Source organism: Dreissena polymorpha, chromosome 12, assembly GCF_020536995.1.
Source record: "Dreissena polymorpha isolate Duluth1 chromosome 12, UMN_Dpol_1.0, whole genome shotgun sequence".
Classification (NCBI taxonomy): Eukaryota; Metazoa; Mollusca; class Bivalvia; order Myida; family Dreissenidae; genus Dreissena; species Dreissena polymorpha.
In genome coordinates this window covers 60,751,011-60,777,261 of record NC_068366.1, presented here as the reverse complement: position 1 = coordinate 60,777,261, position 26,251 = coordinate 60,751,011, and the positions used below count along the sequence as shown (strand labels likewise).

The following is a 26,251-nucleotide window of genomic DNA, read 5'->3' as shown; positions in this document are numbered from 1 at the left end:
CTTGTAGAAGGAGGTTTATAAAAAATCTATTCATTGACAATACAAAAATAGCCTGATACTAAGATATGATTTATTATTCTTAAGAGGCTCTTCTCTACTTTCCAATGAAGTTTGTCATGTTATGTAAGCTTAATAACTTCAAATACTATTCAAAGTACCGGAAAGTTTTTCTTGTAGAATCATAATTATTCACTAACAAATTTTTTAAAAGAAAACAAATCAAGTATATGGATATAACAAACAGAAAAGTTTTACCTCAATAGCACAGGCAGCTTGTATTATCCATGCTTGTTTTGTTGTTCATTAACCCTTTCAGTGCGGGAACCGAATTTTAAAGGCCTTTGCAAACAGTTTGGATCCAGATGAGACGCCACAGAACGTGGCGTCTCATCAGGATCCAAACTGTTTGCTATTCTGATAGTATTCTTTGAAAAAAATCGAAGAAAATGCTAATTTAAGAAATTCAGCAGACAACATTTTAGCAGACAACAAATTTCCCAGCATGCAAAGGGTTAAGATACTTTCAGCTCCAAAGTGTATGTTTGAGTGTTAGAAATGTGAAGCATTATAACTCTACCAAAGAAAAATCACTTAATGATGCATTGACAGATTTAGCTGAGACAAGAAAAGTTACATGATTTTGACCCCTGACACTTGCTTGCTAAGCAAACACCCTGACCCTACAGGGTTTAATGGATATCTTTTCCAAGAAATTATTCATCCCATTTTTTGAACGGGAGATGGTAAATTATGAAATTATCAGGACTTTAAGTATTGTAATTTTACTCATCGATGATATTGTCTGTTTAAAGGTATGTGGTGGTCATTCATAGGCCATTTTTTAAATTTAAATAAATAATGTGTTTTTTAAGGCATGTTCATGTTTTTAATAAGAACTCATAACATATGTAATTTACCAGTTCCTTAACAATTTTTTTAGTGTTTTTTACATTTTCTCAGTTATTTCTTACATGGCCATTCTTTTTTTCATAGTTGTATTTGGGCTGTGCTCTGAAAAGGGAGTTTAATGCATGTATGTAAAGTGTCGTCCCAGAGTAGCCTGTGCAGTTCGCACAGGCTTATCAGCACAACACTTTCCGCTTAAACTGGATTTTTGATTCTTGAAAGTCAAGAGACTTTCTTGAAACGAAAATATAGCTATTGACTTGTCTATCCGTCCATCCATACGAGGTTAAATCATAATGATGCATTTCGTATAACATCAAAAATGCTTAACCCTTTCAGTGCTGGAACCGAATTTTAAAGGCCTTTGCAAACAGTTTGGATACTGATTAGACGCCACAGAACGTGGCGTCTCATCAGGATCCAAACTCTTTGCTATTCTGATAGTATTCTTTGAAAAAAAAATCGAAGAAAATGCTAATTTTAGAAATTCAGCAGACGACATTTCAGCAGACTACAAATTTCCCAGCATGCAAAGGGTTAATGAAGCATCTCTCTTGTTTCTACTTTTCCACTTGTCACTGACAATCAATAACATTTGGTCTCTTTGGTTACTTAGTAAAATAGATTTATGTAGTGATAAATTCAAACCAAAATAGCACAGTATTGCACCCTTTCTGTTCCCTGTTGGTATTGCCCACCACTCATGCCTTTTGTTCCCCCTGCTGTTGGTCTATAATCAGTTTAACACAGAAAAATATGTAAATATAATTTATGTAATTTCATTTATGTTTCCAACATTCTATACCAAATGTATATCATGTGATAAAAAAATAATATTTATAAAGTTGCATTAGACTTATCATATAAACTTCCAGGATTTAGCAACAATTTAAAAATTTCATCAAATGGGCCATGCCTTCCACTCTGCTCCTTATCAGCAGTACCTCAGTACCATTTGAACTCTGCTCTGTGACAAGGGGGTTAGATGCAAGTGCGTAAAGTGTTGTCCCAGATTAGCCTGTGCAGTCCCCACAGGCTAATTAGTGACGGCACTTTCCGCTTAAACTGGATTTTCTCTAAGAGGAGACTTTACACAAAAATACCATTAATAAGGAAAGTGTTGTCCCTGATAAGCCTGTGCAGACTGTACAGGCTAATCTGGGACGACACTTTAAGCACATGCATTAAACCCCCTTTTCTAAAAGCATGGCTCATTATGCTAGATCCTTCCCCAACAATTAAACCAAATTCTTCATTCTTTTGAGGCACTGAACTTACAAACGGAAAACATATAACACATAGATATTTACATCAACAAAATACAATGTCTGACAAACAATTCATCGAGGGAGACCATGTTTACAATTTGTCATACCCTCAAAACAACAACTCTCACATGTTATATTTTTGAATGATCAACTTCTGTTGACAATAATATAAAAAATGTGTGTTTTTAAGCAACCGAAGGGATTTGTACAGCAACTAGTAGGGTTTACTAATTTATTGACTAAGACTTGTTTAGCTGTCTACTAAGACTTATTTAACTGGAAAAATTGCATTTTGTAATACTTGCAAAAATAATTATGTTTTGTTACTTTGTTCTGTCGCCAGACTTTCAAATATGTCCTCAACTTAAAGGTTTAGGGAAATTTTGTTCATATCAAGTTATCAATGATAATTATAGACATTTTGTAAAAACATATTTCGAACTGTGTTTGATATATTTATATATTTTCTAACATTCAAAACGTAAGGGCAACAATTTTCAGGGAAACATAACTATGGTCAAGGACGTCATTTTTGAATGGCAATAATCTGTGTCTGTTTTTGGTAAATCATTTGATAACTAATGATAAGTTTTTATGAGGATGTTCATGAAATCTAATTGAAAACTTTTTACTTTGACAATAGTGTTTATTATCATATGCTACCCCATTACCACAAAGTGTCTAATATAAAATTACCAAAAAGCAATAAATGAAAAAATGTAAATGATGATTAAAAAAAATATTATGCATATTTAGAAATGTCTGCAACTTTTTATTTTTCATTGAGGTATTTCTTGACTGCTGCTTAACAACTAAAATTGTGTCAATCTGCAAACTAATTATGTCCACCATAATCCTGTGTGTATAATTATTACGCCATCAGACTTTCAGTTTCTTTTTATGTATTCAAACTTGGTGAAAAGTTGACTTGTGTTGCTGTTTTACTGTGTTATTTTGTTAATTGTTTTTAATTTTTGATGTTTTAAATTCTATAAGTTTTGTTGAATATTGTGATGAGACAGGCAGATTTTTATATTTTCACTCTTGTACTGTGACCCAGTGAACAATATTTTGGTGCCTTTGTTATGCATATATAAAAGAAAATACTAAAGCTGTGTTTATTGATTTTCTAGCATTTGTATTTATTCTGAACCCATACCATGATGCTGAAATAGCTGAGACAAAAATGTCAGAAAAATTCCGAATGATCTAGAGCAAAATGTTACCCATTAATGCAAATGAGCTTTCTGGCTACTAGTTGTGGCTCGGTTGCCGCTACTAGTTCTGGCTATGTTGCTGTTGATAGTACTGACTCTGCTCTGCCTACTAGTTGCGGCTCAGTTGCCGCTTTGTAGCCGCAAGGTAGTATTTTGTATGCAAATGAGCTTTCTGGCTACTAGTTGCGGCTTGGTTGCCGCTACTAGTTCTGGCTATGTTGCCGCTGATAGTTCTGACTCTGCTCTGGCTACTAGTTGCGGCTTGGTTGCCGCTATGTTGCCGCTACTAGTTGCGGCTTGGTTGCCGCTACTAGTTGCGGCTATGTTGCCGCTACTAGTTCTGGCTGTGCTCTCGCAAATTGTTTGGGCTATGTTGCCGCTACTAGTTTTGGCTATGGTCTATTGTGAAAGTGACCTTGACCTTTGACCTAGTGACCCCAATTTCAATAGGGGTCATCTAATGTCCAAGGCCAATGAACTGGTCTACCGACAGACATCCAGCAAAACAATATACCCCCTCTTCTTTGAAGGGGGGCATAATAATTAACAATTTGCATGATATATACACTTTAAAGCAGATACACAATTCCTTACAATTTTCCCTTGGGATTATTTAGGTATAGACCTGACCATTGTATTCTACCAAGTACTGAGTGATGATTGCAATCCTTGACAGACACGAACATATATGAACCTACAATACCATATTATAATTTGCAAAGCAATGCATTTTCTACTAAGAGAAAATTGTATTATTTGCTCTAGTTAATAACAACAAATTTCATTCATTTTAATTTAACACATTTTATTAAAGAAGAACGTTCTTATACAGAGATGAACGTTTAAACATTTTCAAAATGTTGATTAATTTGCTCAATTAAGTGATCTATATATTGAGAGAGCCCAAACAATTAGAACAATCTTAGAAGTAGACCATCTAAAGAGCAACAATCCAAGTGGATTGTGGCTCATATGTTCATTTCACAAAATATTTTGATTGTAAAAGTTATTGAGTCCTTTTTTGGGTATGAACAATCAAATTTAATATTTTAATAGTGCAGGTTTTTATTTCAAAACCATGCTTTTTCATTATTATACACCAATTGAAACTGTATTAACCATCACAACTTACTTACAATGACTTTAACTTTCCCCAGGAACTTCTTTTTGTTTGTCAGATTCTTCAGGCATTTTGAATTTTTGTCTGATGACATCATCGGTGATGTCATGATATCATACACAATATGATGTCATTCTACAATTGTGGCTACCTTCTGGCTCACAAGTGCCATTCTATTGACAAAGAAAATGTTCTGGCTACCTTCTGGCTACTAAGAGCCACTAGTGGCTACTATAAGCCTTTTGTTTTTTCAAGATTTATATTAAAGTATTGGTTGTGGCTACCATCTGGCTCATAATTGCACTTTTTTTGATACAAGAATATGTTCTGGCAATCTTCTGCTACTATGAGCCGCTAGCTGCTACTATGAGCCGCTAGTGGTTTTAAGAGTCGCTAGCGGCTACTAATAGCCATAAGATTGCCACACGGTAGCCGCTAGCTGCTACTATTGGCTACTTTCTGGCAAGTAGTTGCGGCTACAAAAAAAGGTAGCGGCTTTATAGCCCCAACATTGCGGCTACATCTCGGCAACCTTATAATTCCTGTAAGGATAGATGATCAAAAAGGAAAGAATAGCGACAGAGACCAGTTTTGGCTGAGTTATGGTACTTTGTCTAATTGTCTACTTTTGAAAATACAAAGACCTATAGAATACATGTATTCTATAGGTCTAGCGTTCAGATGATATGGTTAAGCATTCAGATGATATTTTCTAACACATCTTAGTATATAAATTTTTGGTCATTATTTTTTGCAAGATAGTGCTTTGTAACCCTTAACACAATGCTAATGTTACGACACAGTATTATTTAGCAGGTGCTTTCATCCGGGTAACCGTCGTTACCAACAACAATAATGGCGACTGCCATTGCCAAAGTTTTGTAAGTCAGCGTCGGTTTGAAACACAGCAATTTAGCCCGATTTAATGCGTAAATGTCATTTTATATGTTCGCAAGAAAGTAATAACCGACAAAATGGATGAAAGGCATTGGTGGATTGCCAGCAAAATCCAAGAAACTTTTAAGATTGGAGGTTATGATAATCCAACGTTGTTGGAGGATTTTATCATCGAAGACATAACGCTGGGAAAAATAAACAAGTTTTTAAAAGCAAGTGGACCATGCCGACTGTTTTTCTACTGCGAAAAGCCCGAAACAGGCGTGCTGTCAACCCGAGAATTGCATGTAACAGGCACGCTTGCATCACTGAAAGATACAAATTTGGAAGGAGTAAACATTCTTTATTTTCTGAGAAACCGCGTCGATAAAGATGTTGATGGCACAAGAATGGAGAGAGATATTTTCTGTGGAGAGCTCAAGCATAATACCATCGAGACACTCACAACTCTGTTGTCAGATGTCTATATTCCACTGCTCAAAGCGCAGAAAGACTGGGGAGAGTGTAACCCAGATGGACAGTCACAACTAATGAACAACATGGACAAATTCCTCACAGCTCTCAATGAATCAACTGCCTCACTTCAGTCTTCTAAACAAATGGTAGCGTCATGCCTTTTCTTCTTGTTATTCATAATTTTGATTTCACTAATTTATTATTTGTATTGAAAATCAACGGAATAATGATTCTGTTCATATAGAGATTTGTGATGTGCATGTTTAAGATTTTTTACACAAAAAAGCAACAGACATTTTCTGTGTATACCATTTGAGAGAGAATAAGCAGCAATACTTGCAGTTAATTTGATATTGTTCAAGCAACAAGTTCGATATTTTCTAAATAGCAGGAATTACAAATATTTAATTCTTAAAAAAACACTGAATGCCAAGAAAATCAAAATTGAGGTATAGTCAAATATCTAGCATTTTGGCACAAACTTGACCAAATCATGCTATGCATTTTATGGATTAACAATTTAGGGAAAAACAACTTTTTGCAATTGGAAATATGACTTTTCAAATTAATTTTAAAATAGTTAATATCTGCCAAAGGTTGAATTATTCCTATTATTAAATTGTGTGATTAGTTTTAATAATTCAGTCACTGATTTTTTTAAGCCCCCTTAAAGAGTCATTTTATACATTTTAAACATTTTTGTTTGCTTGATGGAAACAGATGCTGAAGCAGCCAGACCATGTTGTTTTGAACGACTTCAAGCAACAACGCGCTGCTGCCCTCGATCCTGCCCTTATCAGTCAGTATGAGGAACTGGTCACAGAATGGATGAACACCATCGAGGCCGTACTCACAGATACCTCGGATGAAAGGTATGGTACTCAACTGCTTACATATGAGCCGCGCTCTGGGAAAACAGGGCTGAATATACTTGGGTAAAGTGTCGTCCCAGATAACCCTGTGCAATCTGCACAGACTAATCATGTACACAATTTTTCCTGGCCTTGACAGGATTTTTGTTTAGAAGAGACTTTATGTAAACAAAAATTATTTAAATTAACAAATAGGATCATTGGTACAAAAATATAATAAATGGTTTTATTGTTGCATGAGTGGTTAAATGATTCATGTCATGTGTGAATTATTTGAGGCGTGTTATGGACAAAATGGTCTAAGTAAGGGTCAAATGATAGGTATGGCTGATGAAAAAGAAAGAAATGGCTCATGAAGGCATGCATGCATATTAATTTAGGCATGTCATATACAAATTGTAAAGTCATGTTTTTGATCAGCCTCTACAGTCCATACAGACCAATTCAGGACTATTCTTTTTGTCAAAGATACTTTGTGGTTAGAAGACACTTATTATGTACTGAAAATACAATTATACAAACAGTTTTGCCTGTTACCAGCAAGAAAATATCAACTTGGGTATAGTGCGTTATTTATGCTGGATATTACTTGTATATTGTTTGTTTTATAATTTATTGATAATCCATATTTAAAGATATCTTGTTTTCAAATTTATGCAATTGCTACATTATAGGAAAATGGATGCTCTATTTCCAGAGAGATCAAGGTGATCAATGAATTAACTTTATGTATGCAGTCTTTGAACAATAGAGAAATGCCTTAATCAATTAACATTTGATCTCAACCATTCTGTGTAAATAATGTCAATGTTTTATAATAATATTTATAAATGTATGATGTAAAAAATGTCTTTCATACATTTCGCTGTTTTGAAGTTTGTTTCAAGGACTGCAGAACTGAATACAGTAACAAAGTGATTAACATCTGTGATTTGAAATGTGTGTGTATAGATTCATAGTAAAGGTAAAACTTGACAAATAACCATAGATAGAATCAGAATGCGTCAAATATAAGAGTTGTTATGTAAGCTACTTTTTCACACTTTTCTCCAAATGCATCTGTGTTTGGTTTGCAAAAAGTCATTGTTAAATGACCTAATTTGTTTATTCATTTTTATAATTGATACACTATTAAATCAGGACTACACATTTGAAGTAGTTTTACTTCATCTAAGTTTTGAATGTATCTATGTCTGTTTGATCAGGGACATGTGCAGTACATGTATCAATGTTTAGACATTGCTCTGTATTAATTATATGTTTAGCTATGTTTTGTCTTAAACATGTGCTCTGGTTTCAGTACTTTTAACATTGAATTTGTTATATGTGTTGTATGATTTGCTGCAGCATGTTGTGATCAACAGAATTACTGAAGTTCTTTCTTGGTTGTTTGTTCACTGTCAATAACAATTGCTTTTACAGATGCTTTCATAAAAGTGATTGGCAAAAACAAGTTATGTGCTTTTTAGCTCACATGAGCACAACGTGCTCATGATGAGCTTTTGTGATCGCCTTTTATCCGTCGTCCGTTGTCCGTCGTGTGTTGTGCGACATCAACATTTGCCTTGTTCACTCTCTAGAGGCCACATTTATTGTCCAATCTTCATGAAATTTGGTCAGAAGATTGGTTTCACTGATATCTTGAGTTCGAAAATGGTTACGTTTGCTTGAAAAACATGGCTGCCAAGGGGCGGGGCATTTTTCCTTATATGGTTATATATGGCTATAGCAAAATCTTGTTAACACTCTAGAGGCCACATTTATTGTCCGATCCTGATAAAACTTGGTCAGAAGATTCATCCCAATGATATCTTGGACGAGTTCGAAAATGATGTCCATTGGTTGAAAAACATGGCGGCCAGGCAGCGGGGCATTTTTCCTTATATGGCTATAGTAAAACCTTGTTGACACTCTAGAGGCCACATTTATTTTCCGATCTTCATGAAACTTGCTCAGATGATTTGTCCCAATAATATCTTGGATGAGTTCAAAAATGGTAACCTTGGCTTGAAAAAAACATGGCTACCAAGGGGCGGGGCATTTTTCCTTATATGGCTATATATGGCTATAGTAAAATCTTGTTAACTTTCTAGTTTGCTCAATCTTCATGAAATTTGGTCAGAACATTGGTTTCCTGTGTAGTAAAGTTTGGTTTTATTATGTCAATATTATGTGACATTAACTGTGTTATGTAATTTTTCATAACACAGAATTTTCATAGTTAACATAACTGTTTTAGTCATTAACACTTATGATAAGCCTTTCAACTAAGAGATAACTGAAAGAAAGACATTATGTACATGATTTCGCAGTATTTATGCAGTATTTATCTCCCTTATTTAACCTGGTTCAGTTATCTATTTTTAGTTCTGCTCTGGAATTTGGGAAGATATTGATCATTGATAAATGCACTGTTCTGAGGGAAAATTGACTACTCTGCCATTGATATCTTCTGAACTGTATAAAATAAGCTGTTTGGGCTGATTGCAACACCTCTTGATGCTTTCTTGAAAGTTAACAGCTCTTGAAAAAGGTTGGAATTTTGAAATAATTAAACTCTAAATTATTTTTAACACCAGCATCAAGACATTTTGGCATTATTTTCTAAATTATTCTTATTATTTAGATTATTTTTATTTGGCATTTTCTAAATTAGAAAGACTCTATTCTATTTCAATAACTGTAGTAAATTTTTCTTATTTTTACGTTTGATTCACTGAAGTTTCCTAATCTCCATAAATATTGTTCTTTAGATTAAATTAGACCTATTTTGTAAACTAGATTTTTGAAGCACTTTCTAGACTAACAGTAACTTATATTTATATCAGTTTTTTTTGACAGATTTTGAACTTCTTTTTACATTCATTAAGGTATTTGCTGTATGTTGTTCATTTTTGTAACGATACTTAGATTCTTTAGACTTGGCTTGTACCTGTTCTTAATTTTCTGTCATTGTTCTTCATTTTCCGAGTTCTTGGAATAAAAATTAGTTATTTTTGTTAAAGCTGCCTTGGTTTTCACTTATAAATAAATTCTTTGAGTGTATTTAGGCTTCCCTGACTGAATAGTTAATTGAATTACAACCAGTCAGTATATTCATCCTGACTGGAAATAAGAGTTTGTCAAATGAATATTTCCGCATTACATAAGTGCTTACAAAGTTACATAACTTGTAACCGTCCTGTGACCGGTTCATTTGCGTAAGAGAAGGAGACCGCATTACCACACCTGGATAGGACAGTTGAGTTCGATAATGGTTTGGATCGGTAAAAAAACATGGCCGACAGGGGGGTCTTTTTCCTTATATTTATATAGTAAAATAGATTGTGAACACTCTAGAAGTCATATGTTTTGCCTAATCGTCATAAAATTTTGTCAAAACATTAGTTATGTGGATGTCTCTGACGAGTTTGAAAATGGTTGTGATCAGTGAAAAAACATGGCCACCAGGGAGTGGGGCTATTTTCTTTATATGTATATAGTGACAACATGTGAACAGTCTAGAAGACACATTGTTTTCCCAATCTTCATGAAATTTGGACATATCTTGGAAGAGTTAAAAAATGGTTCAGGACTGTTAAAAAAACATGGCCGCCAAGGGGCCATTTGTTGTTCATTCTTCATGATACTTGGTTAGAACATTTGTTCCATTGATATCTTGGGCTGCAAAGAACAGGTCATTTCTTTTTATCTCAGGTGAGCGACTTTGGGCCTTTCAGGCCCTCTTGTTTAACAAATGGCCTTCATAATTGTTAAAGTAATGATATTGGCTAGCATCATATGTATTTTATGGAATACAAACAGCTATTATGAAAATAAAACTCAATTAAGTATTTAATGGTACATATAATTATTTGGCAGCCATTGCTTAAAAAAGTTTTATGAAATAATTAAAACAATATGCATTCCTGTTTTTAAATATTTCAAAACATCTTTCAAGCATTTTTCCAACCATTTTCTAGTTCTCAAATATGCATCAGAAAATAACTCCAACCGACCACCTTTAAAGAAGCATACCCAATCTCCACCCTCATCCTTATGAAGCATTAAAAATAAAGTTCTTAACCTTAATTTAAAAAATGGGAATTTGTGCAATAATGCAAAAGTCCTTAAAACCAGATTCATGGATCCAAATGCGGGGCCATTGTCAGAACTGGAACGCTGGAGACGTCGTCAGCGCCTACTCACCAACATCACTGAGCAGCTGAAGGGCAAGGAATGCAAGGCCGTCATTGGCGTCCTCATCACTGCTAAGTCACGCCTCCTCAAGAAGTGGAAGGCCATTGATGCTGCGTGAGTAATAGTTTGAATGGAACCTCGTTACAGTAAAATCATTTATATTTGTCATCATAAAATGGAACCTAGTTACAGTAAAATCATTTATATTTGTCAACATAAAATTATATGAACTTTCAAAGAAGACTGTTTGTGAACATGTAAATTTGTTTTTGATTTTGGAGAAAAAAAGAGGAATTTGTGTTGGTCACTTTTCTGACATGGTTGTGTTAAAATTTTAGTTTGGTAAATCCACAAAATCAACAAAAATTGATGTCCCACTAATCACAATAATTTGACAGTATTTCAGATTGATTAAGTTTGAGGTCATAAGGCTATTTATAATGTATGTTTTTCCTTTACTTAAACTATCATAGAAAGATAATGGTATCACATCTCCTACTCATCTCAGATCCAAATCATGCAAATCAGAGAACAACAATCCAAACAAGTGACAAGCAGTTTAGATTTTTTATGCCCCCCTTCGAAGAAGAGGGGGTATATTGCTTTCGGTCGGTCCGTCCACCAGGTGGTTGTCAGACGATAACTCAAGAACGCTTAGGCCTAGGATCGTGAAACTTCATAGGTACATTGATCATGACTCACAGATGACCCCTATTGATTTTCAGGTCACTAGGTCAAAGGTCAAGGTCACAGTGACCCGAAATAGTAAAATGGTTTCCTGATGATAACTCAGGAAAGCTTATGGCTAGGATCATGAAACTTCATAGGTACATTGATCATGACTCGCAGATGACCCCTATTGATTTTCAGGTCACTAGGTCAAAGGTCAATGTCACAGTGACAAAAAACATATTTACAAAATGGCTGTCACTACAACTTAGAGCCCATATGGGGGGCATGCATGTTTTACAAACAGCTCTTGTTTACTGTAGAACACGTGGGTTTATTTTCAACTCCTCAGTATATGGCAGTGCTGTTTTTTCTCCCAATATAATAAGAAACACAGGTCACAATAACTAATTTCCCCATTCTAGTGTTAAACCTAGCTTTATTGATGAACACTAGTCTTATAAGGTTATCAGTGGTTCATCAATTTTCTATATTATATATTTCTTCAATAGTATCACAGACGGTATGAACGACACAAAGGACAAGGTGAAATTTCTGGAGTCGCTCAAGCGTCACTTTGACCAGCTGTACAGCATGGATACCACCCCTGCCTCGATCATCAACAACGCCATCCCGGGTCTCGTGAATAGTGTCAAACAGATGGACTCCATCTCCAGATACTACTCCCGCACTGGCTTTCTGGGACTCATGTTTACCAAGGTAACTTTAAAATTATTAGCCTTTACCACTCAGACTCACATTGTAACTTGTTGATAGCCGCTGATAAAAATGAAATTAAATTAAAAACCTTTGTTATTAGAATCAATGCTTTTTGCTTTCATTACCAAATTTAAGATACTATTGAGCAGCAAACAGCATAAAGTCTGAACAGTCAGTAAGTTATTTGCAGGCTATTCTGGTTTATATGTTCCCCCAAAATTTTTTTGGGGGGAGCATATAGTCGCCGCTTCATCTGTCCGTCCGTGTGTCCGTCCTTGCACAACTTTTGTCCGGGCTATTTCTCAGCAACTAATGACCGGAATTCAATGAATCTTTATGGGAAGCTTCACTACCAAGAGGAGATGTGCATATTATCAGTAGGTTCTGGTTGGATGATTTTTCACAGAGTTATGGCCCTTTGAAATTTTCCATTAACTGTACATATAGTGCAATTCTTGTCCGGGCTATTTCTCAGCAACTAATGACTGGAATTCAATGAAACTGTATGGGAAGCTTCACTACCAAGAGGAGATGTGAATATAATCATCGGGTTCTGGTTGGATGATTTTTCACAGAGTTATGGCCCTTTGAAATTTTCCATTAACTGTACATATAGTGCAATTCTTGTCCGGGCTATTTCTCAGCAACTAATGACCAGAATTCACTGAAACTATATGGGAAGCTTCACTACCAAGAGGAGATGTGCATATTATCAGCAGGTTCTGGTCGGATGATTTTTCACAGAGTAGTGGCCCTTTGAAATTTTCCATTTACTGTACATATAGTGCAATTCTTGTCCGGGCTATTTCTCAGCAACTAATGACTGCAATTCAATGAAACTTTATGGGAAGCTACACTATCAAGAGGAGATGTGCATATTATCAGCGGGTTCTGGTCGGATGATTTTTCACAGAGTTATGGCCCTTTGAAATTAAAAAAAAAAAATTCTTGTCCCCCCAACTACTGTGCCCTCAAGACGTTTCCTTTTATCTGAATATATAGTGCAATATTGTGACAAAAAAAACTTTGGGGAGCATCACCCGTCTCCGACGGTTTCTTGTATTCTGTTTGCATGTGGTCGGTCATTATTTCTTGGCTTCGGAGTGGGGAAGGTGTAACAGGGTAAAATTGGTTCCATGTGTTAGTGGATATGACAGTTGTCTTGTGGCTTTTGTGTGCTCATTGAGACCACAACACCCCAGGTAAATTCTTTTCATCTACATTGGTGTGCAGGTTCCTGTTGAAGAAATGAAGATCAACTGTCAACAGGTAAAAGAAAGATCATGTTCACATGGGCTTGAACAATAAAATGTGTTTTCTGGAGAATATCTGGATAATGGTTTGCATTTTTTGATGCTGGTAAAAATTGTTTAGAAAAGAATTTCCTTTAAACAAAAAATTCCCAAAAGGCGGAAAAAGTCGTCCTTGCATGAATAGCCTGTGTGGACTGCACAGGCAAATCTGGGATGGCAATTTAAAAAGATGCATTAAACCCAGTTTTCCTAAAACAAAGCTCATGATAATGTTCAATTATGTTCAGGTTACAATTGTCATTAGCCAAAAAAAACAAAATGTTAAAATAAAAAAATAAAAATTGATGCATGTTCACTTGTGTCGCAGGTAACAAACCAGCTGGTGATGGCGTGCAAGGAATACATCAAGAACTGCACGCTGACCATGGAGGATGACGACCTGCTCTGGGCGCGCATACAGGAGGAGATTGAGAACCGAGACACGTCCAGCGCAGACGTCGACCCCAAGATCAAACTGCTCAAGAGTCAGGTGGACGCCAAACTCAAGGTTGGTTTTTTATTGCCTTCAGCAAGTTATTATCCCCCGCCATCGACGGAGGGATATTGTTTTTGCGTTGTCCCTCCGTCTTTCCGTTCGTCCGGAGCCATATCTTGGAAGTGCTTTGACGGATTTCATTGAAACTTGGTATGAGTATATATATACGGATACTAGGATGATGCACGCCAAATGGCATTGTACACCATCTGTTAATAACGGAGTTATGGCCCTTTGTATCTTGAAAAAATGCTTTGTTGAGTGTCAAATATAACACTTTTTTGTCCAGAAGCATATTGGCGGGGGGTATCAATTCAACGAATTTGCTTGTTTATCACAAAATCTTCTTCCAAACATTTTAATATTGTGAACTATAAGCCCAAAATTCTGATTTATGGAACTTTTGTATTATATGTTTAGTGGTTTAATTAATTTATATAAAAGAGCAAGTGTATTTAGAAATTGATTTTTCAAAGAGCTTTTGTAAAGTTTGTAATTTCAGATAATTGGATATTAGTTATATAACATGAGATTGGAATTAGTTTAACTTTGCATGGCCAATTACGGAACTGTCTATACACATAGAGACGTATCCAATATTGCAGCCAACATGAAAACTAAAACTCGTTTGGTCAGTTTGCAAACAGGTTAAGTGAGATTAAGTCTAAACTTTTGTTCTATGAAAAAAATAAATATAATAGGTAAGCAAAACATTTGTACTGGTAATTGATATGTTTTAAAGAATGAGATAAATAAACCATGACAAAAAAGTTAGTTGCTACATGTATCCATGTGAAGCTCTTGCATACAATAAAAACACAAATGCAAACCCCTGTATATTTTGTAAATATTACCTCTTCCTATTACCTATCCTCCACAGGCAAACCGAGGCAAAAGTAAGGAAGGCCGGGACCTTGGCCTTGGGGACGACACACTTTATGGACGCCTGAAAGCGTGCCTGACCCTGCAGGGGTTCTACCGCGAGACAATACGCACACTAAAAGACTCAATTGGGCAGTCCCAGAACATGTCCCATTACACGTCCATGAGCAGCGTTGTAGGGACAGGAAGCTTTGCAACTCGGTAAGGAATGAGTTTAAAGCACTGTAAGGAATAAGTTTTATAACTCCTTCAAGGAATGAGTTTATAACTCTGTAAGGAATGAGTTTATAACTCTGTAAGGAATGAGTTTATAACTCTGTAAGGAATGAGTTTATAAATCTGTAAGGAATGAGTTTAAAGCACTGCAAGGAATGAAATTATAACTCTGTAAGGAATGAGTTTATAACTCTGTAAGGAATGAGTTTATAACTCTGTAAGGAATGAGTTTATAACTCGGTAAGGAATGAGTTAATAAATCTGTAAGGAATGAGTTTATAGCTCTGCAAGGAATGAGTTTATAAATCTGTAAGGAATCAGTTTATAGCATTGTAAGGAATGAGTTTATAACTCTGTAAGGAATGAGTTTAAAGCACTGTAAGGAATGAGTTTATAAATCTGTAAGGAATGTGTTTATAGCACTGTAAGAAACGAGTTTATAATTCGGTAAAGAATTTATAAATGGGTATGGAATGAGTTGAGCCTCGTTCTGGGAAAACTGTGCTTAATGCATGTGCTTTAAGTGTCATCCTAAATTAGCCTGTGAAGTCTGCGCAGGATTTTTGACTAAACAGGATTTTTGCTTAGAAGAGACTTCCTTTAGATGAAAAATACTGTTTAAGCGGAATGTGTTGTCCATTATTAGCCTGTGTGGACTGCACAGGCTAATCTGTGACAATACTTTATGCACATCCATTAAGGCTTGTTTACCCAGAGTGTAGCTCTGTTTTTAACTCTATAAGGAACGAGGAATTTTATTCGGGGATTTTTTTTGTTGTTGGTATTTTTTTCAATATTACTTCATTGTAAGGTGGGTTGGCGGGCGGATGGAACAAGCTTGTCCGGGCCATAACTTTGTCGTTCATTGTGATATTTTAAAATCAATTGGCACATTTGTTAACCATCATTAGACGGTGTGTCGCGCGAAAGAATAACATCGATATCTCCAAGGTCAAGGTCACACTTTTGAGTTCAAAGGTAAAAAATGGCCATAAATGAGCTTGTCCAGGCCATAACTATGTCATTCATTGTGAGAAGATTAAATCATTTGGCAGATTTGTTCACCATCATTGGACGGTGTGTCGCACGAAAGAATTAACGTTGATATCTCCAAGGTCAAGGTCACACTTTGAGTTCAAAGGTCAAAAATGGCCATAAATGAGCTTGTCCAGGCCATAACTATGTCATTCATTGTGAGAAGATAAAATCATTTGGCACATTTGTTCACCATCATTGGACGGTGTGGCACACAAAAGAATTACATCAATATCTCCAAGGTCAAGGTCGCCACGACTAAAAATAGATTTTTTTGGAAACCATGGGGGTTAATTATAAACAATCAGTTCAGTTTGACTTGTCTCCCTTTATCAGACTTTTTTTTTCTTATTGAAAGCCTGGTTTTGTGACAATTTTGTCCCTTGTTAAGAATAAACTGCTTGAAGCTCAATTATGAAATACCTGTTTCCAACAGGCCCTTAAGACCTCACTAAAATCAAGTATAATAAGTTCACCAAAATCAAGTATAATAAGTTCCCATATAAAGCCATATAAAGTGACTTACTTGAGTGAAACATATACAATAATATAGTAGATATGGTCTCCGGTTTGCTACCAGGTAATCACAGGGTTCGATCTCCACTCAGGTAGCACTCCAGATATAAACTAAACTTAATGCTTGGACCTTTGCTAGTCATGCTGTCATCATGTTTGTTTTTCAGAGGCAAACAGCCTGAACCCAACCCAGACAAGTAATTAGCTGCACATACATGTCACTATGTTCGCTAGCTTTGTTCATGTTCTGCATAGAATGTTAGCTAACATTGTTGCTGCAATTTAACAAAGTCTCAAAAAGGCCTTTATGTTAAACCCTTAAAAATAGGTTTAACCGTTATTAAGATTTACATGTATGATTAGAGAAATCCAGTAGATGTACCCATGTATGCTAGGCAAGTTGATTACGTGTAGATTTATAGTTTACAATGTTCCATAGCCAGTGTTCTGCCGTGAATTTTTACTGTTTGGGACAGGGACCCTTTAGGGTTAAAAAAGTGGGGACAAAAAGGAAAAATATGGGGACAGAGAAATATGTTTGTAGCAGAATTTAATTTTCAGAAACTAATTATATTTTACTTGCACTCTTAAATTTGTTTGTTTTCTTCTAACAGCTAGTCCACAGGACGTAACATTCTAATTCAACCATGGATATTTTAAAAACTTTCAAACAATAGTCAACATATTCACAAAACTTTCAACAGATTTATGGTCATTGAACTCAGCATTGTGTGTCAAAGTACTTGTCCGATAATTAGAATTACCGATAGTAAAGGCGTTTTTTTTTGTGCTTTATGCGCAAAGTGTATGTCATTGTGTTGTTGTCAAACAGTGACCAAGACAATTTTCGAAGCCAATTTGCTTGGAACGTATGTTTAGGGCCAGGGGTAGACTTTTTTGTCATTGCTAAACGATGTTGGGACTTGGGAAGACTCTGTTGGGGTGTTGTTATTATTATCGTCATATTTTCTAATTTTACTTGCCGGAGGACAAAAACTAAAATGGATTTTGTTTTCTTCGGCCGGTCACTTTCGGCCATTTTGATTGGTTGTTATAATCTCAACTTACCAATGCAATAAAGTGTTATTAAAGTTTATTTACCATTGGCTGCAAATGACGTCACGTCCAATGAAATAATTCGTTTTGATTACACACTCACTCGATTACCTTACCGACTTACCAATTGAATTGATTAGTTTTTATTACTAATTCCTGTGCGCTCGTGGACCCATATACGGAAAACGGGTGGGGACAAATCTTTTATTTTTGCGCCAATGACGCAAGGGCGCATCCACGGCAGAACACTGATAGCAAAATAAAAGTTTGAGTGTCCTGGTCTGTTATGATTTCCCTCATTTTATATCTTGAAACCATTGTCTTGGCAGAGCATACATGTTTGAATAATTGTTTATTTTTCTGTTTGTGTGTTTATTTTTATGTAAATTTTATTATATAAAAGTGTCTTCTTAAACAAAAGGCCCAAAAGTTAAATATTTAGTATGTTACATTCTATTGTGTCCTTAACAAGATTTGTTTAAATCATGCTCCTAAGGTCCAAACTTACCATGCCCAAGTGTTACGTTTTTTATTTCATTAATTGTTTACTACTTACACAAACATGTTTTGTCATTAAAAAAATTGGTTCTGGTGGATTTAAAATAATGTTTAACATAAGTGAAGAGTGTGTTGAAATTGTGTTTTATTATCCAAGTCCTTGTTTTGTGATACTGCTGTTGTACTTGTTGTAGTTTCTGGAATAAAAGAGAAACAACATTACAAACCATAAAGTAAATTCTACCCATTTTAAAAACAATGTCTGTAATTACATTTAATTACGATGATATTCGATGCTTGATGTGCTGAGATTTTTTTGTAATGTAAGGCAAACTATTTGCAAGGTTACTTTATATTCCAACAAGAATTTTCAAATGAGTACACTCCTTTTCTGTGAGTGTTCCTTTTAATTAGCACACCTTTGTCCTCTAAGAGTTCTTTTCAAATGTGAACATGTCAGTTTTAAAAGATTTCCTTTCAAATGAATACATTCCTGTTCTGTAAATGTTCCTTAAGAATAAGAACACTCCTGTTCTGATAGTGTTCCTTTCAAATGAGTACACTGCCTTTCTGTAAATGTTCCTTTCATATGAGTACACCTGTTATGTAAGTCTTTCTCTGATGTTTGTATGACTTTTCCACTTAGAAATGATGAACCACTTAAAGGGATCTTCATAGCATTTTTCTAAATGTAATAAATATTACAAATATAAAAGTCTTAATGAGTAATTTTATAGAGCAACAAACACCCACACAAGGATTTATTAAAACAACCTTCCTCTTTTAAGGTAGCGCACCTCTAATGGGCACATATCCAAATATAATCTAATTAATTATTTTCTTAATCAGCATCATTTCACTGAACTACATGCAAATTTGTAGGTAGGCTTTCCATGCTTTTAAAAAAAACAAACCGTATTTTTCAAAACCACCCCACGCTCAGCTTTTGTACAGTTTTTTTTCACCCCTGGGGTATATAAAAGTTCCTTAATTCATTCAAATTTCCAAATATGGGCATGCTGTTGGTGTGTATAGATGAAGTTAAGGTGTTTAAAATTTAAACAAGATGAAATAAGTATTCTTTTACAGACATTTTTTTTTTACAAATTTTTATCTATGGAAGAGCGCCATGAAGTGTAAGTGATTTCAGCCAAGTAAAAATTGGGCTGGTTAAAAACAAAGTGTCATAAAATTCAAAATAGTATCATTAAAGTTATATTTTAAACATAGTTTTTTTATAGAAACACTATATACAGCAAAAATACCAAGAAATAGACAAGAAATTACCGTTTACTTTTTGAAATAAAAATGCAACATGCATCATTCGTATTTTCAGCAGTAAATCACCCAATTTAGCCATAACGTTGTTTTAATTTTAAAAATTGAAGGATGTGCATAAAAATTTCAACATATTAAACAAAAAACATAGCATATATGCTACATTAAATCAAATTACGTTAGAAAAGAAATAAAACTCGTCGCAAAAAGTATGCGATGTTGGCAGGATTCCAACCTGCGCGGTAAGATCCCAAAAGATTCGCAGGCCATCGCCTTAACCACTAGGCCACGACAATTTAACATTTGTACAAGCCTAAATTAGATACCCATAATTAAACAGGTAAAAAGGCTCGCCAATCTTTGAAGAAATCGCAAAATCGTATTTTTTCAGATGATATTTGGATCAAAGTCAATATTTATTGTGAAAATAATGTATTCTAAAGGAATTACGTAAACAAATAACAAAATTCGAACTTAAAAAAAAAAATAATGCATCTCTCGGAAATAACCGATCATTGAAGATTGGCAATGATCGTAAAATAAATCGCGGGAAATCATTAGAGGTGCGCTACCTTAAACTGTGCTATCGCTCCTTTCACTATCCAGTCGATCCAGTGTACCATATCTGAACACTTATACTTACCTTTCCTATATTAGAACTTGTTTTATTTAGACAAGCTCAACAAATGTGAGCCGCGCTCTGGGGAAACGATGTTGAATGTGTGTGGGTGAGGTTGAATGTGTGTGGGTAGTGTTGTCCCAGATAAGCCTATGCAATCTTCTCAGGCTATTCGGGAATGACACTTGCTGAGATTTTGATTTTAAAAGACCTCCTTTAAATGAAAAAATTCCATAAGAGCGGAAAATGTCCTCCCTGATTAGCCTTGTGCAGACTTCACAGGCTAATCTGGAATGACAATACACACATGCACAAAGTCCCATTTTTCAAGAGCCAGGCTCAAATGTTCTAAAGTGATCAACCTGTTTGTAGGCGATTTCTCATCAAGCGAGCCACATCAAGCAGCATGGGAGTTAATGGGTAGATCCTTATGTTGGACTGCTGTCCTCTGTTGTTACTTGTTTGCTTTGTTCTTGTATGATGTTAAAATTGCAGACGTTCTATATAAATGTATTGTGCTCAGCACCTTTATAAAATATTAAAGGTTTAGTGTTTTTTGTGTGATTTATGTTCAGAGATGCCATAGATATTCATGCATGAGTTTGGCCTAAGATACTTTTTTTGAAGTTACTATCAAGCATAGAAAAGAATGAGTTTTGCACAAGAAACATTTTTAAATGTCTGTATAATGTTGTTTTGATTTGAAGTTGATACATGCTAGTTGTTGGTATGAGGTTCCTGATTGTTTTCGATGAAATGTACATAACAAAGATTGATATTTGGATGTGTATGACAAAGGAAGATTTTGACACTATATAATGAAGGTAAAAGGTTGCTTTAACTTTTATAATGGTACTTTAAATACAAAATTATAACAACATTTTCAGAAGTTAAAGCAATAAAACCATTTATAGTAACCAAAGCCTTTAGATTAAGTAAAAATAATTGAGTCTGGTTCTGGAAAACCTGGGCTTAATGCATGTGCATAAAGTGTCCTCCAGGATTAGCCTGTGCAAGCCTGTGCATCAGGAACAACACTTACCATGTATGCTTAATTTTCGTTATGTTCAAGAGGCATTCTTAAATAAACAAACTCCGTTAAAGTGGAAAGTGTCGTCCCTGATTAGCCTTCATTGACTGCACAGGCTAATCTGGGATGACACTAAGCACACGCATTAAGCCCAGTTTTACCAGAAGGCTGCTCAATTAAGCACTGAATGACTTTATGTAACTTAGGATTCATAAGTATATGTTGAACATTGCAGATCAAATAGAGGCGTATTGAGTGGGACCTCTAGAGTTACGGGCACCTCACCTAAGAAGGGCGTATCCTCACTTCTGGCAGACGTTCAAGGTCACGGTGTCCCAATCACTGACGAGGAGGCAATCATGTCACACTTTGACTCATTCTGTAACCGCATACGACAACTCATGGACGTCATCAATACCCTGGCGCAATACACCAGGTGAGTTGTGGATTGGAAATGAGCTGTGCTCTGTTCCTGGTTAGGACTTCTTTTGAACTAAACATATCACATAAGTGGAATGTATCATCCCTGATGAGTCTGTGAGGACTGCACAAGCTTATCTGGGTAGTCACTTTACATACATGCATTAACCCTTTGCATGCTGGGAAAATGTTGTCTGCTAAAATGTCGTCTGCTGAATTTCTAAAATTAGCATTTTCTTCGATTTTTTTCAAAGAATACTATCAGAATAGCAAACAGTTTGGATCCTGATGAGACACCACGTTTTGTGGCATCTCATCTGGATCCAAACTGTTTGCAAAGGCCTTCATAATTCGGTTCCAGCACTGAAAGAGTTAAGTCCCGTTTTCCCAGATCGGGACTCATATTTCAATTATTGAAGCAATACTATCCTTTGTTATATGACAGTTGCCCTATGTATTGTATATTGTGTATCATGAGCTGTTTATTCTCAAAGCATTTTATTTGATAAGTAATACTTAAATAATTATTGTATATCCTTTATAAATCGCTAAATTTGTTTGCCAGCACAAAGTCATATATTCTTACACTTTTCAGTCTGTCGGTATCTAAGTTCCTACATCCTATTCATACATGCATTCATTCAATATTGATCAGACTGAAACTTATTGAACATAAGCAAATTTCAAAATGACATGTCAAAAATGATCACCTTGTGATAAGGTAAAGTAACATGCAGCAATTGAGTTCATGATTTTGGTGAATGTCAAGGTCACATGGGGACATAATAAAGCTGTTTCCTTCCAAACTTTTTTTATGACACTTCACATACTCTTTGTCTAAATCTCATAATTTTAATTTTGCTTGGGTATAATAGACTCATCTTACTATATATGCATTTTTTTAACCTAAAGATTACATGTTTGTCATAACTAACATAAGCCAAAATTTGTTTGCACAGGCTTACCTTTTTTAATTGGATTTTTTTGTAAAGGAAGTTTCTTTATAGCGTAAACCAAGCTTAATTATGCAGGAAGTGTTGTCCCTGATTAGCCTTGCATACTGAACATGCTAATCCGGGACAACACTTTACGCACCGGCATTAAACCCACAATAATAATTGCACTCTTTTCAGGATGGTGAAATCGACCCAAGGGGTTCCCAAGCCCCGCAAGGAAGACCTTGTGATTGATGACGGCACTGAGCAGGAGGAGTGGCGCAAGTACAAGAAACAGGATGATGGCAAACAGAAACCTACAAGTAGGTACTTGGGAAATGGAAGGAACGTTTGAGCCTCTTTTGGTAAACCTGGGATTCATGCATGTACGGACTTTACAAGCTAATCTAGGACGACACTTTCCACTGAGACTAGATTTTTGTTTAGAAGAGACATACTTTAAACGAAAAATTCCATAAAAGCAGAAAGTGTTGTACCTGATTAACCTGTGCAGACTGCGCAGGCTTATCTGGGAATACACTTTACACACATGCTTTAACCCTTTGAGTGCTGGAACCGAATTTTGAAGACCTTTGCAAACAGTTTGGATCCAGATGAGACGACGTCTCATCAGGATCCAAACTGTTTGCTATTTTGATAGTATTCTTCGAAAAAAATCAAAGAAAATGCTAATTTTAGAAATTCAGCAGACGACATTTTAGCAGACTACAAATTTCCCAGCATGCAAAGGGTTAATTCCAGATTTCCCAGAACACTGTTCACGAAGTCACATGTAAACATAAGAAGATATCATTTGGAAACTGAATTTTTGTTGTGTGCAAGCCAATACTTCAAAATGTGTTATAGTAGTGGGATTTTTTTTGAGAGCTGAAACTTCATTCTGATCAGGTCAAAGAAAATGAGATTTTTGAATAGGGATAGGGGGAGGGGACAAAGTAAAAGCTCAATGTGGGTTCATAAGAAAATGGCGGGACCTTTTGGCAATCTCAAAAACCTGAAAGTGTAGATCATGGGAAAATTGTAGGATTTTGGCGGAGGAAACCAATGGGTCTCTATATATGTCATACAAACTGTTGGGATGATTTTTGGCATCCAAAACATTTAAGTAGGTTATAGAAAATGGCTGGATTATTTGGAAAAAAAGTGGGAGACAATGGTAGGATTTTTAGCTTGACTATTATATATGAAATATATATAGTGGAGCTATCCTACTCACCCCGGCGTGTGCGTTGGCGTTTGCGTGCAAATGTTAAAGTTTGCGTTCTACCCCAAATATTTTCAATGTCCCTTAACATATTGTTTTCATATTTTGCATACTTCTTTACCAACATGACCCCAACCTATAAACAAGAGCAGACAACTCTATCAAGCATTTTGTAATAATTATGACCCCTTTTCCACTTAGAATATGCAGCAAATGTTAAAGTTTGCGTACTACCCCAAATATTTTCAATGTCCCTTGACATATTGCTTTCATATTTGGCATACTTCTTTACCAACATGACCCCAACCTATACACAAGATCAGACAACTCTATCAAGCATTTTGTAAAAATTATGATCCCTTTTCCACTTAGAATATGCATATTATTGATAAATCTATGTTAAAGTTTGCGTACCACCTCAAAAATGTTCAATGTCCCTTGACATATTGCTTTCATATTTTGCAAACTTCTTTACCAACATGACCCCAATCTATAAACAAGAGCAGACAACTGTATCAAGCATTTTGTAAGAATTATGACCCTTTTTACATTATAATATGCATATTACTTTAGTTACATTGCTTAACTTCTTTATTTATGATCAGATTTTATTAATACTTTGACAAAACAACACTTATCTGAATACCACAATGGATTCCACCCAAACAATACCCCACGCCCCAACCCAGAATCCCTGCCCCCCCCCCCCCATTTTATTTTTATATTTTTCCTTTTTTTATTTTTGAAAGATCATCTAATAAATGACCACACCCCACATTATACCCCCCTCTCAACCCCCCCTACCCCCCCCCCCCAAAAAAAAAAAAAAAATCCCTTTTTTTAATTTAAAAAAATCGTCTATTAAATTATTAAATATGAACAATTTCCCCATGATGGCTTACGTTATACTGTCAAGCACTCGAATAGTCGAGCGCGCTGTCCTCTGACAGCTCTTGTTGTTTTTAAACCTAAACCTCAAAGTATGTCAAATGAAATTACAGATTATTTTGGATTTTAATTGGCAGGCAAAATTCTCATTATGTTTTGCACACAAGAGACGGTTTAATCTGGCAATTATAAACCAAAACCTGAATGTTTATGACACAAAAGTGGTGGATTTTATGTTATATATGACTTGCTGATACCAGGGCTGGATCTGTCTACAGCCAAATTTTTCAGTAGCTAGAAAGTTCAGCATCAGGCATAAGACATTTTTCCTCCTTTAATATTTCACCTTAGCAGATGGCTTAATTGAAAATAAATACAATTTTAACTAAGTATGATGAATACTTCTGAGGATTTTTAAGCCAGTGCTAACATTGGATTTGCACAGACAATATGTGCATTTGTTTTTGTTTTGTTATACCCCCACAAACGAAGTTTAGGGGGGTATATAGGAGTGAACTTGTCTGTCGGTCGGTTGGTCTGTCGGTCTGTCTGTCGGTCCGTATTAAGTGTCCGCTCTCTAATTCAAGTAGTTTTTATCCAATCTTCACCAAACTTGGTCAGAAGTTGTATCTACATGATTTCTAGGCCAAGTTTGAACATGGGCCTTGCCGGGTCAAAAACTAGGTCACGGGGTCACATAGTGCGTTTTAAACATTCAGCATGTTGTCCGCTCTCTAATTCAAGTAGTTTTCATCTGATCTTCACCAAACTTGGTCAGAAGTTGTATCTAGATGATCTAAAGGCCAAGTTCGAACATGGGCCTTGCCGGGTCAAAAACTAGGTCACGGGGTCACTTAGTGCGTTTTTTAACACTCAGCATGGTGTTCTCTCTCTTATTCAAGTGGTTTTCATCCGATCTTCACCAAACTTGGTCAGAAGTTTTATCTAGATAATCTGAAGGCCAAGATCGAACATGGGCCTTGCCAGATCAAAAACTAGGTCACAGGGTCACTTAGTACGTTTTTCACATTGAGCATGGTGTCAGCTCTCTATTTCAAGTAGTTTAAGTCCGATCTTCACCACACTTGGTCAGAAGTTGTAAATAGATGATGTGTAGGTCAAGTTCGAACATGGGCCATGCCGGGTCAAAAACTAGGTCACGGGGTCACTTAGTGTGTTTTAAACCTCACCATGTTGTCCGCTCTCAAATTCAAGTAGTTTTTATCCAATCTTCACCAAAATTAGTCAGAAGTTGTATCTTAATAATGTCTAGGGCAAGTTTGAATATGGGTCATGCCGAGTCAAAAACAAGGTCACGGGGTCAATTAGTGCGTTTTAAACATCACAATGTTGTCCGCTCTCTAATTCAAGTAGTTTTCATCTAATCTTCACCAAACTTGGTCAGAAGTTGTATCTAGATGATTTCTAGGTCAAGTTTGAATATGGGTCATACCAGGTCATAAACTAGGTCACAGGGTATCTTAGTGCGTTTTAAACCTCACCATGTTGTCTGCTCTCTAATTCAAGTAGTTTTCATCCAATCCTCACCAAACTTGGTCAC

At 35.6% G+C, this 26,251-nt stretch overlaps 1 protein-coding gene across 1 annotated transcript in view; it reads left to right on the top strand.

The window, feature by feature from the left end:
• Positions 1-5,352: 5,352 nt before the first annotated feature.
• Positions 5,353-26,251, top strand: part of LOC127853503 (uncharacterized) — a 201,866-nt gene continuing 180,967 nt past the window's right edge. The window contains exons 1-9 of the mRNA XM_052388058.1: positions 5,353-6,010; positions 6,585-6,736; positions 10,856-11,029; positions 12,097-12,304; positions 13,925-14,104; positions 14,973-15,175; positions 20,565-20,612; positions 21,458-21,658; positions 22,776-22,900. Coding sequence (XP_052244018.1) covers positions 5,486-6,010; positions 6,585-6,736; positions 10,856-11,029; positions 12,097-12,304; positions 13,925-14,104; positions 14,973-15,175; positions 20,565-20,612; positions 21,458-21,658; positions 22,776-22,900 — 1,816 coding nt within the window. The 5' untranslated portion in view covers positions 5,353-5,485. The remainder of the gene's footprint in view (positions 6,011-6,584; positions 6,737-10,855; positions 11,030-12,096; positions 12,305-13,924; positions 14,105-14,972; positions 15,176-20,564; positions 20,613-21,457; positions 21,659-22,775; positions 22,901-26,251) is intronic.